We start from the raw sequence: 12,693 nt of genomic DNA, 5'->3' as shown, positions 1-12,693 counted from the left end.
TCATACAGTGGACTACCAGTAAAATTGATAAAAATTTGGGATCAAAAATTTGATTTGACACTTTGACCTGGCCATGTTTTGTTACATACCTTTCTATCAAAGTTATCTGACATTATCAAGATGAATTTGTTCTGACACAGTTTAACTTTTGAATTCTTGTCATAATTTATTACCATTTTCTAAACTATAGCGAATAAACTGTGATAATGTGAGAAATTTTGAAGGTGTCTGAATAAATTTTAGTTTGACTGTATACACATACATTTATATTTTCATTTAGAATTAAATTATGATTAAATTAAAATATTTCATAATTTAAATTATTTATAATTTGATACATATTAAATCAAATTAAATACACAAAACTGTCACTGTTTAATTATACCTATGCGTTGTATTTAATATCTTAAATGTAATGTATTTTGACCTTTTGATCAGTATTAGGATCATATGAGCAATAAAAGTCCTGATAGGAGCATGTTGGCAGATTATTTTCAGTGCACTATGATTTTGGACGCACTAATCCCGATCTTTGTTCGAGAATTTGTTTGAGCGAGGCTGATAACTCTGATATGTTTCTCTGTAGGTTATGGGACTCATAAGTCCAGCTGGAGTTTCTCATCAGACTCCGGCTGAGTTTTCTCTGTCGTCTCTCAGCGGTGCTCTGGATTCGGGTGGATCGGTCAGCAGCAGCTGCTCTCAGCGCATGGAGCCCCTGTCCAGTCTACCTGCCCTCTCCAACCTGCCCAGCCCACAGTCCTATGTCCCGGCCTCCTTCTACAGCATGGAGCACAGCGCCCCCTACCAGTACAACCAGTACGGGCAAAGTAAGGTCATTATTACTGTCAGACTACTTATTTGACTTATGTGCTTCTTGTTTGTGTCTTAGCAAGTCAGTTAGTGAGTCAGCGAGTCTTAGTCAGTGATGTGCACTTATATCTGGACTGCGTGTGTTTGATTGTGGCTTGCATCATTTGCTGATAGTACACTGTACCTGTCTTCTGTGCATCATTTTCTGTTCACTCTTTACCCTTTTTTCTCAATGAACATTGTAAAAAGGACCAAAATACAATTGAATAATTAAAAAAACTCAGTGTAGGTCACAAACCATAAATTAACTTTAACTGTCATTATTAAATTTTGCGCAAACTGTACCAAATATATATATATATATAAAATTAGTAATTATTATTATCATTATAGTTAAATATTAATAATAATTAGTGCTGTCAAACGATTAATATGCAGATTTATTTTCACAGTCTTCTTTGATCATATTTACCAAGGGTGCCAATAATTCTGACCACGACTGTACATGCATGTGTGTGTATTTATATATATACATAATAAATATACACATTACACACATATATTATGTAAACAAACCTTTTATTTTGGATGCGATTAATCACGATTAATCATTTGACAGCACTAATATTTACATTTAAAAAATAAGTAAATAAATACAATAAAATGTATATAGTAATTGTATTTTTTATTTTTTATTACATTTTGTTCTCAACATTTTAAACGCATAACAACATGAATCATAATTTCGGCATGAAAATCTTTGCACACAGTTTTTATTACCAAATTGTTCTTCATGTTGGGAAAGAAGTTCCTGTTGGGAGGACGTGTTTTACCCTTCTGTTTGCTTTTAATGATACATCTTGGAATCCTTAATTGAAAGAGGACAAATAAAGGCTGTTTTGTATGCAGCCATTTGCAACTCCGCCATGCAACTCTGGAGAAGCCTGCATCGAGATCATTTGCATAATGAAAGTGATTGTATGTGTCACAGAAAGAAGAGCCAGGCAATTGGAAAGGTGGTGATATGGGAGGGAATTTTAACACACCTCTCCGACAGAAAGAGAGCTGGGGCAAAAAGAATCTGAAAAAAAAGGGTAGAAGAAGGGTAGAAAAGTCATCTGGTGCATAAACAAAGATGTGTGCAAGACCCCTTTGGTGATCTGGGAGATGTATTATGCATTATGAATGCATAATCAAAATACTTTGTATATATGGCAAGAAATATGCCCAAGTTACACAAAAATGCTTTTGCTTATTATTCAACCACATCTTGAAGCGCTAATCATCTTTAATCAGTCGAAAGCATATCTTGTGCCAAAATGAGAATGTTGAAGTCATTCTAGAGTAACAAAACTAACTTTAGGTTATGCTCCCATCGTTTTCCTCATATGTAACACATTAAGCATGACGTTCCGCCCGGCAGGAGCCTGGCGAGATCTCTTCCAGCTGTTATCCTGTACTGTTTCCCAGCATGCCTCATTCTGATTTGCCTCAATTAGTTCAGCCTGGACATTCAGCTCAGACTGTAGGAATGCTGGTTCTGCGGCTCCTGAAATTAATGAGCCCATCTGAGGGGCCCTCCCAGAAGTCAAACCAGGCTCCAGCACTACCTACCGACCCCGGGGCTCCAACGCATCGACGAGGCCGCAGGCAAGGCTCATGGCTGGTCCCTTCAGGACCCTGCCGCGATGGCAAAGCATAATGTACTATAAAAAGAAATGTTCTTGCATTTTCAAGCTGCTTTTGAGAAGAGCTAGTTAGGCATCACAGTGATGGAAACCTCATCATTAGATTCGTATAAATATTTCAGTCACACTTTGTGTCGTGGGGAGATGCAAGCAGGAGGGCCGTTTCAGATGCTGCATCTTATCCCAACATGAGAAAGCATGCAGATGTCATTTGCATTTCTCTTCATGCACTGCTTGCGTCTGTGTCTAAACCATCTTACTCATCGTCTTCTTCTCGAAGGGCTGCATACATCTCCCTTTCTATCAGCCTGTCTTTTGCTTTGCTATTTCTTGAGAATGTCTGCCGTAGGCTCGGCTGGATGAGATTGAGGTGTCTGTCATTGATGCCTGAGGAAGGCAAGGGGGCACACGCTCTGGATCGGGCCCAGCTGAGGTGAGAGCACGTCTGGATGTGTGGCAGAAATCCCTGCAGCCAGTCTCTACTTTCTCTGAGCTGTCAGTGCTCCAGTTTGGTTGTCAAAATGGAAGATGTCAGGGTCACTGTGCTCAGAATCTTTCTGTTTTTGGAAGAAGTCGTATTTCAGTCTAGTGGCTCAGTTTATAGAATGGCTTTTTTAGGAAGATTGCACTTCTTACTGTCAAATAAATCCAGTGTCTTCAAACTTCAAATGCAAGTTAAATTTAGCTGGATTGCTAAATCTGTTCTTTTTCTATTTAAAGGATAGGGATAGTTCACTCTGTTGTCATCACTGTCGTTGTCATATTGTTCCATTCCATATGAAATTAAGCAGAATGTTCACGCTGCACTTTTCCATAGAGAATGTCCCAGTGTCAAAAAAGAAATCTATGTGACTTGTCCATGTGATACAGCATTATGTGAGAAACAGACTGAAATACTATACATAATAATAATAATAATAATAATAATAATTATTATTATTATTATTATTATTATTATTTGTTGTTGTTGTTGTTGTCATATTGTGATATATAATCAAAAAAATGTAGGCTAAATTGTGCAGCCCTACTGCAAACCTGTATTTTTTTAATACATACATACATACATACATAAATAAATATTTAAAAAATAAATGAATAAAATGTGTGAATATTTATTATTTTTGTCATTAAAATAAAATAAAATAAAAAATGTGGAAAAGAGCACCTGGGACATTCTGCATAATATCTAATTTTGTTTTCCTTAGAAAAAAGAAATCTTACAGGAAACGACATGAAGGTAAATAGTTTTGTAAATAGATTATTTTTTTTGGGGTAAAATGGCCCGTTCTTGTCAGTATTCAGCCCAGCCGTCGATACATTTAACTGTATTTTATGCACACCATTTCAGAAATGCTTAATTGTAGATATGTTGTTTCCACTGCATTGAACATAATATTTCACACAGGTGTTGAATATTTCAGAATGAATTTCAGTGAATTTCTCTAAAGAGGCACCTATTGCTATTCTTTAAAGTACCGTTTGTGCATCAATTCTTGTGTGACTAGAAACCCATAAAGGATCGCCGGTCTTTTTTGGAAGCTCGCACGACAATCCATACTCCTTTATGCGGTGTAATTGTGCAGATCTGAGAGCTCAAGTAATCATAATCAGTTATGGATCATTTTCAGCACAATGGCTGTTGTTTGTGAAGTTTTCCTCTATTTTGTCTCCAGCAGAACACAAGCGAGCGACAGCGAGCGACAGCGAGCTCAAGCTCATGTGATCCATTATACCATCTTTGTGGTTACTCTGTAAAGCTCTCTCTGCTGCATAGTCCTTCAGACTTTTTTATAAGATTACAGATGCTCAGAAATTAATTTGAGGGGTCAGTGCAGATCTATTTTCCAGTCAGACAGCAGCACCTGGAAACACTGCAGTCTTATCCATTACAGAAGAGAAACAGCCACCCTCAGACAGCTGAAAAGGAAACAAGCAGTGCGTGGAAGAAGATATGGCTAGTTTAGCCCCGGCCTGTTGCGATACTGGCCATGCAGGTCTCAGTAGGAGATAGCAGATCTGGAGATCTGAGGTCTATTTCACATCACCTGGCACCTTCTAGTTTACAGTCATAATTCCAGACCACAGTGTCCTGCTGAATACATGCGGCACGCTGTCAGATACTCGCGATTGAAATAACAGTCTTTGATGCGATGCCTAACAACCCGCTGCTATATCGGATCGCCCGTGCCACCTTTAGTTTAGGCTGCTTTGCTCAATGCCGAAATTGAAGTCAAGTGTTCGTTGCTCTTGGCACCTCTCGCTGCACTTTTTCCCATCAGCCAACACATCTTCGCTCATGCATACGAGACGGAACGGCCATCGCAGAGGCGTCTGGCTTTCGATTACATTATCGGTAGGGGGGTGAACTGAAGGAGGGGGTGCTTGTGTTGCATGTGGAAGCCTCCCAGAAAAAGAGATTATGTGCTAGAGTCGCCATATGCTCCTCTACCCCAGGTGACTACCGGCAAAACAGGAAGTGCCACCTTTTTAATAAGCTGCGTAATGCCTGCCAGCATTGTATCAGTCACCAGGGTATAACCGTCAACTGTGCGTGTCCGTTTCACTCGTCATTATTGAGTCGTTGTGTTGAGGAAAAGAACAGATTTCTTATTTTAGACCTCTGGTTTTGGCGAAGACTTTAAATGTGAATTTAAAATGGCTGTTTTATTTTCATTTGATGAGCAGCGGAAGCTTTTGTGCTTTTTTTCGGTGTCTAGTATCAGACTATTTTTAGAGTTGGTTGAGATTCATTATTGACATGCAAAGTTGAGGAAGATTTCAGTGAGGCTGATTGGGTGTGTGTGTGAGTTGGGATGAATAATTAAAAGATGATGTAATGCACTGACGGAGAGAGGGAAGGAAAAAAAATAAGATACAGAGTCAGTGTAGATCTGCACTGCAGGCAGCACCGTATGAGAACTCATTTCGCTAATGCTATCGGAACATGCGAGTTAAACGTACAAGCCGTTTTGTTTGACAGCAAGGCTTTTTGCAACTTATTTTGGGATTTGTCAGTCCTCACAAGACTGCTGTGTGTGTATAATGTGTGTGTGATGTCATACCTGAGTGCGGCTCTGCTCAGATTGTCCAGCTTCTTCTAAAAGCGTTTTATGTCTATTTCCTGAAAACACTCCATCTGTTTACCCATTTAATTAGTGACAGATGAATCAGATGATGCATTCTGCAGTTAATGTCATTCATTTGTGCGGAGAGCATTTGGCTATGCTGTTCCTATATGAAGTGCAGGAATGTGCAAAACGACTTGTTTTTGATACTGATTAGTCTCTAGTTTGCCTAGATGACTATTCGGTCCTAGAAATCACAAATTTGTGTCACAAACAGTTAACTAGGCAAGTTTTGCATTCACCAAAACCTAATCTTACACAGTTCTTAAAGTGATAGTCCACCTAAAAATGGAAATTGTCATCATTTACTCACCCTCATGTCAATCCAAATGTCTATGACTTACTTTCTTGTGCAGTACAAGATGTTTTTTTCCAAATGTTTTCGAATGTTTTTTTCCCCATACAATGTAATAAACAACATTATTCCTGTTGGCTTTCATTGTGTGGACAAAATTTGAAATATTCTTAAAAATAATTCACAAGTCATTTAAAAGAATTTTAATTTATTAAATGTCGGGTGAACTATCCCTTTAAGGATAACAATATAGGCCTATATATATGAATATTGTAATATTTCACTGTAAAATTATATATATATATATATATATATATATATATATTATCCTAATCTAATTCCAACACTCTATAGTTGTCGTTTTCCACTTTCCTTCTTGTACATCCTGTAAACAGGCTAAAGCAGAGAAAGACACCTTGCAGCAAAATTAACTGACAGAAACATCCCAGGGCAAAATCCTGACCGGTTTAACATGAGGCCATATATCAAGCTACTGTCTTGAAGCAGGGAGCGCCTGCCACCATATGCTAAATCATCAAATTCCAGCTGCACTTTAATCCAGCCAGACCGAGACCCATGATCCATTAGAAGGTCTGTCACCCTGTAAATCACCCAGAACGCAACAGCGCTGACTGATGACAGTCTAAGAGAGGATCCACGGGCACAGCAGGCCATAACTTAGACTCCATGCTGTACATCTGTACCATAGTGTGCAAAAATATGTACTTATATAATTTTATAAATGTTTTATGAATGTAAATATGAAAGGTTGAATAAAAAGGAAAGGATGAATTTCATTACGCATCATTTCTTTCTAGCAACACTATTGGCACCAAACAGAATTACAAAAATAGTGTCTGTTTTAATACAAGTTTACGCCACCATAAAAGCAAACAAGCAGTCATTAGCCAAACTAAAGTGGTTTGTTGAGCTAATGTTGCTAAGCCAAACAAACAGATTTCTATTCTGTTTCTATTTCCCACTAAGATTTTTTTAAACATTGTAACTGACGCCAGCGCTTGTATATGCTGGCGGCTATGCAGCGGAGATGTGCTCACTGTCAAACATCATTCATTGTTAATTTTGGAATTTTGTCAAATATATTTTCCTTTATTATACATCTTGTAGTGATGTTTCTTTTATTTCAAAATTTCATGGATTAGGAAATTACAGTGCTTTGAATTTCTCTGCAGCTCTTCTGTCAACTGTTGGAGTGCAGTGTTGACAATGCCATTAAATAGCACTGGGAGCATTAATGTTTGCTGTAGACTAATAAAATTATATTTAAATACCCACTTGAACTCAGAGTGAGGGTTTGAGCTTTTATTTTGAAATTGCAATGAACAGTAGTATGTTCAGAGATATATTGATGTTTTCTCCTGTGTTTGTGTAGGTTTATAAATGATTTACCTTACAAATCTGTTGAAATGGCGCACATTGCGTTCCCAGATGAACGTTATAATAAACCCAAACTCACAACAATATGCAGAGATGGAGTTTGAGACGCTCCACACATGTAAATGATAACAGTTCGTGTGGCGCAGCATTTACTTTGAACAGAGCCACTCTGAGATGCACGTACGTGACCTAAACGCATGTAAATAATTAAAGCACACATATTAAACCTGCATCGCATATAGTTATTTAATTGAATCGTAGAGTTTGTGAATTCACAATAGAATTATGGTTTATTATGATTTTAAAATGGGTTTAATATATCATGCAGCCCTCCCTGGAGTCGCTGGTAGGGTTGGGTACCGAAATCTGTACTTTTAAGGGTACCGACCGAATTGCGTCGGTACTACCAAGTACCGATTCACATTAAATCAATCGGTGCCAAATTTCGGTACCTGAGAACGCATCTGGGCGCAAATTTTTAATGCCTTCAAGAAAGAAAAAGTTTGTATTGTTCAAAATGTTGAAATTGAGACTTTTGGACTTATTCTTTCACTGAAATAAATGTTTTTGTAATTAAACAGAGAGTAAAGTACCAAAAATTTCCTCTACCCCAGGTGACTACCGGCAAAACAGGAAGTGCCACCTTTTTAATAAGCTGCGTAATGCCTGCCAGCATTGTATCAGTCACCAGGGTATAACCGTCAACTGTGCGTGTCCGTTTCACTCGTCATTATTGAGTCGTTGTGTTGAGGAAAAGAACAGATTTCTTATTTTAGACCTCTGGTTTTGGCGAAGACTTTAAATGTGAATTTAAAATGGCTGTTTTATTTTCATTTGATGAGCAGCGGAAGCTTTTGTGCTTTTTTTCGGTGTCTAGTATCAGACTATTTTTAGAGTTGGTTGAGATTCATTATTGACATGCAAAGTTGAGGAAGATTTCAGTGAGGCTGATTGGGTGTGTGTGTGAGTTGGGATGAATAATTAAAAGATGATGTAATGCACTGACGGAGAGAGGGAAGGAAAAAAAATAAGATACAGAGTCAGTGTAGATCTGCACTGCAGGCAGCACCGTATGAGAACTCATTTCGCTAATGCTATCGGAACATGCGAGTTAAACGTACAAGCCGTTTTGTTTGACAGCAAGGCTTTTTGCAACTTATTTTGGGATTTGTCAGTCCTCACAAGACTGCTGTGTGTGTATAATGTGTGTGTGATGTCATACCTGAGTGCGGCTCTGCTCAGATTGTCCAGCTTCTTCTAAAAGCGTTTTATGTCTATTTCCTGAAAACACTCCATCTGTTTACCCATTTAATTAGTGACAGATGAATCAGATGATGCATTCTGCAGTTAATGTCATTCATTTGTGCGGAGAGCATTTGGCTATGCTGTTCCTATATGAAGTGCAGGAATGTGCAAAACGACTTGTTTTTGATACTGATTAGTCTCTAGTTTGCCTAGATGACTATTCGGTCCTAGAAATCACAAATTTGTGTCACAAACAGTTAACTAGGCAAGTTTTGCATTCACCAAAACCTAATCTTACACAGTTCTTAAAGTGATAGTCCACCTAAAAATGGAAATTGTCATCATTTACTCACCCTCATGTCAATCCAAATGTCTATGACTTACTTTCTTGTGCAGTACAAGATGTTTTTTTCCAAATGTTTTCGAATGTTTTTTTCCCCATACAATGTAATAAACAACATTATTCCTGTTGGCTTTCATTGTGTGGACAAAATTTGAAATATTCTTAAAAATAATTCACAAGTCATTTAAAAGAATTTTAATTTATTAAATGTCGGGTGAACTATCCCTTTAAGGATAACAATATAGGCCTATATATATGAATATTGTAATATTTCACTGTAAAATTATATATATATATATATATATATATATATATATTATCCTAATCTAATTCCAACACTCTATAGTTGTCGTTTTCCACTTTCCTTCTTGTACATCCTGTAAACAGGCTAAAGCAGAGAAAGACACCTTGCAGCAAAATTAACTGACAGAAACATCCCAGGGCAAAATCCTGACCGGTTTAACATGAGGCCATATATCAAGCTACTGTCTTGAAGCAGGGAGCGCCTGCCACCATATGCTAAATCATCAAATTCCAGCTGCACTTTAATCCAGCCAGACCGAGACCCATGATCCATTAGAAGGTCTGTCACCCTGTAAATCACCCAGAACGCAACAGCGCTGACTGATGACAGTCTAAGAGAGGATCCACGGGCACAGCAGGCCATAACTTAGACTCCATGCTGTACATCTGTACCATAGTGTGCAAAAATATGTACTTATATAATTTTATAAATGTTTTATGAATGTAAATATGAAAGGTTGAATAAAAAGGAAAGGATGAATTTCATTACGCATCATTTCTTTCTAGCAACACTATTGGCACCAAACAGAATGCAACAGGATAAGAAATCTTTGAAGGACTTCCACCTTTACGCTCCGTTTCCAAACAGTTAAAATGACAAATAAATGCATACTCTGAAAGCGCTCCACAAGACATGTGTGATTATATTACTGGATGCTCGAAATTGAACAGGAGACTGCACGTTTTAAACAGCTTATTGTACATGTAAGTTAATCGCCGTTCTAATCTAATGCGCTGCTGGACTGTAACGCACACACATAGGCTACAGACAGTAGCTCGTACATCACGCACAGATCGCGCGCGCACAGAATAATTCAGCACGGAAATGTATCGTCAACACTGTTCTGTGATTTCTCAATAAAATAGCTTAGAAACTGAAAAGTTCAAGCATATATTTCTTAATAACTAAATCCCACAGCTTCACTACTAGTAGAGAGACGCTGCCAGGTAGAATTAATTCACACACGCAATCGCTCTCACTAATGCATTCATATGAATGTAATCTTTACTATGCTACTTTATCAGTATCTGATTTAGAACAAGCAGAAATCTATGATAAATATAACGACCCAAAGACAAAAGAACTGATAAAAAACTGCAAGTCCTTAAAGCTTTTCTTTTGTTGATGACAGATGGTTTATAGGTGCTTCTCATCGCAAGTATGGAAAGATGGTTGGCGTCTGTTACATTCACAAATGCACATTATAAGTGACCCAAACTCACAGCACAAGCAGAAATGAGATTGTGTGGAGCAGCATTTACTGCTAACCAAACAACTCTGAGACTCTGAAAACATTTGATAATGAGCTGCTCACGTATAAAGAACATAGCACCACATTTAGCTCTGAAACATGCTGTACATGTGTTTTATTGAAATCACAGCTTTTGTGATTTTATAATTGCACTAAGCCATATCACAATTTCGGTTTTGCTTCTATTGAATCATGCAGCCTTAGCAGCCATGTAGAGTTTTTAGCATGCTAGCTGTCTAAGGAAGCATTCAGCATTGCTTATAAAATGAATGCATATAGTCAACCTCAATTATTGACTAATTGGATGAACGGTCAACTAATCAGGTAGTGTGTTTCACACTGTATTTACACAAAAAAAAGATTTAAATTATGATTAGCATTAATTTTCTGCTTTAAATAAGCCACTGTGTGAATGCTAACATATTGACTATTCACATATTTTTTCATTCAGTTCTCTTGAATTGCTGTAGATTACAGTCAACAGTGTTCATACAAGACCAGAGCCTTTTACCTCAGTAGTAATTAGGTGGTCTTGAACTCTTAGCATTGCTTCATTCTGTCCTTTTCCTTCTAAAGTGCACCATTAACCTCTCAAATATCCCTACGGGAGGTACACAGGTGACTTCTGCTGCCATATTACACTGGTAACCACTGTGACAAAAGGTTTTTGTTGTGAAACTACCTTCATGGTGGCCATTTTGGACCGCTTTATTTTTTTCATGTCCGATTTATTTGTCCAAAATTACACCGATTATACCTAATAGGATACGTTAACTGCTTAAACTGTGTTCTTTTAGCCGAGGTAAAGTCATAAACTGTTTAGGCGGAACCTGAATGTAAACACATTTAAAAATAGCTTATTTTGAGTTGATTTTGATAGCTATCAATGTTTTATTGTACACCTACACCGCTCAGCCTCCAAACTGCCCTTCTCAAACACCTCAGATTCTGCCATACTTGCTCACCATGCCACTGTGTGCAGGACTGTTGACTGCATTAGCATGTTGTTAGCATTCTGACATCGACTGGAGCACAAATGGATATCATCTTCCTCAGCCTCTGCTGTGAGACTTGTGTCGTGTGTTGTTCAGCTGCGAGATCTCAGTATTCCTAGGCTGCTCTCGATCGCCGTTACCGTTTCTAGCATTAAGCATTTACATTATCGATTTTAGCTTAAGATTGGTAAAATGAAATAAATACCCACATTGACTTTCAAATCAATGCATTGACAACAGAGACACATTGTGGAGGCAGTAGTCTAAGCCGGTCTCTGGAAGAGATTTGTGGGAAGAGATCAATGCAAGTGGCAAAATATGCTTAGCCCTTAACAACAGAATGAGTAGCGCTTTTTAGCTAATGCCAGAAAATGCAATTATGTTGCAGCCGACCTTAGACGATGTCTGTGGATCAAATACAATGCGTGCTTGCATACTCAGCATGAGCGCTACCTAGCAGACGCGATTTCATTACGTTTCCCAAGTCATTTGACTTCACACACTGGTGCTCGCTTGCTAATTTAACTCGCTCCCACCTGCTGTTGGCAAAAGTATGTGTAATTGTTTTAGTTTAGAGCTGTATTTTATGATAAACGCAAATGTGAGGCGGATGAATATGCATGTTCTGTTCGGGTGTCTCCAATCCATCGAGTCAGCTCACAGATGAGGCCCAGCAGGAGCCAGGAAAGACCCAGACCGGTCGGCATGGCAACACCAGCACCAAACCGCTCATGCAACATTCATGCTGACCTTTTATTTGTCTGGCTTTGGCCCTCTCATGGCCCCTGCGCATCGCCCTCCGGCCCTGTGCAAAGTCTTAGGGCCTCATACAGGTGTGTCTCCTCTCACCTTGTCTCTCCATTCAAACCCGACTCAGCTACACGCCACCTCATTCAGCTTTAATAAGTGTCAACATGCTACCGGCAGCAGTGCGGGGGAGGGAGAGAGAAATATGATCTGCTTTAGAGAGAGACGTACGGAGAAAATGACCTCACTGTGGAGGAAAAGAGGCTGTGTTTGTGTGTCTGACTTTGTGATGGTGGAGGAGATAATTATATCAAATCACACCTGTTACACTGCATTCAGGCTTTGCGAATAACATTAACCATTGTTTCTCATTCTTTTATTTTTTTCACCTTTACCCTAGTTTTGGTACAATAAGGTATAAAAGTCTATATTCTTTACCCGTGTGTGTGTGTGTGTGTGTGTGTGTGTGTGTGTGTGTGTGTGTGTGTGAA

The 12,693-nt window shown here is 38.4% G+C and overlaps 1 protein-coding gene across 1 annotated transcript in view; it reads left to right on the top strand.

Moving 5' to 3' along the window:
* Positions 1-586: 586 nt before the first annotated feature.
* The window catches only part of LOC107673061 (agrin-like), a gene marked incomplete at its 5' end in the record, with an annotated part of 148,835 nt that continues 136,728 nt past the window's right edge, over positions 587-12,693 (top strand). Inside the window, one exon of the mRNA XM_016466495.1 lies at positions 587-827. Within this exon, the coding sequence (XP_016321981.1) occupies positions 587-827 (241 nt within the window). The remainder of the gene's footprint in view (positions 828-12,693) is intronic.

The sequence above is a fragment of the Sinocyclocheilus anshuiensis genome, unplaced genomic scaffold (assembly GCF_001515605.1).
Source record: "Sinocyclocheilus anshuiensis isolate Anshui unplaced genomic scaffold, SAMN03320099.WGS_v1.1 scaffold364, whole genome shotgun sequence".
NCBI classification, from domain to species: Eukaryota; Metazoa; Chordata; class Actinopteri; order Cypriniformes; family Cyprinidae; genus Sinocyclocheilus; species Sinocyclocheilus anshuiensis.
The sequence above is the reverse complement of the archived record's forward strand: the minus strand, read 5'-3'. Positions and strand labels throughout refer to the sequence as shown.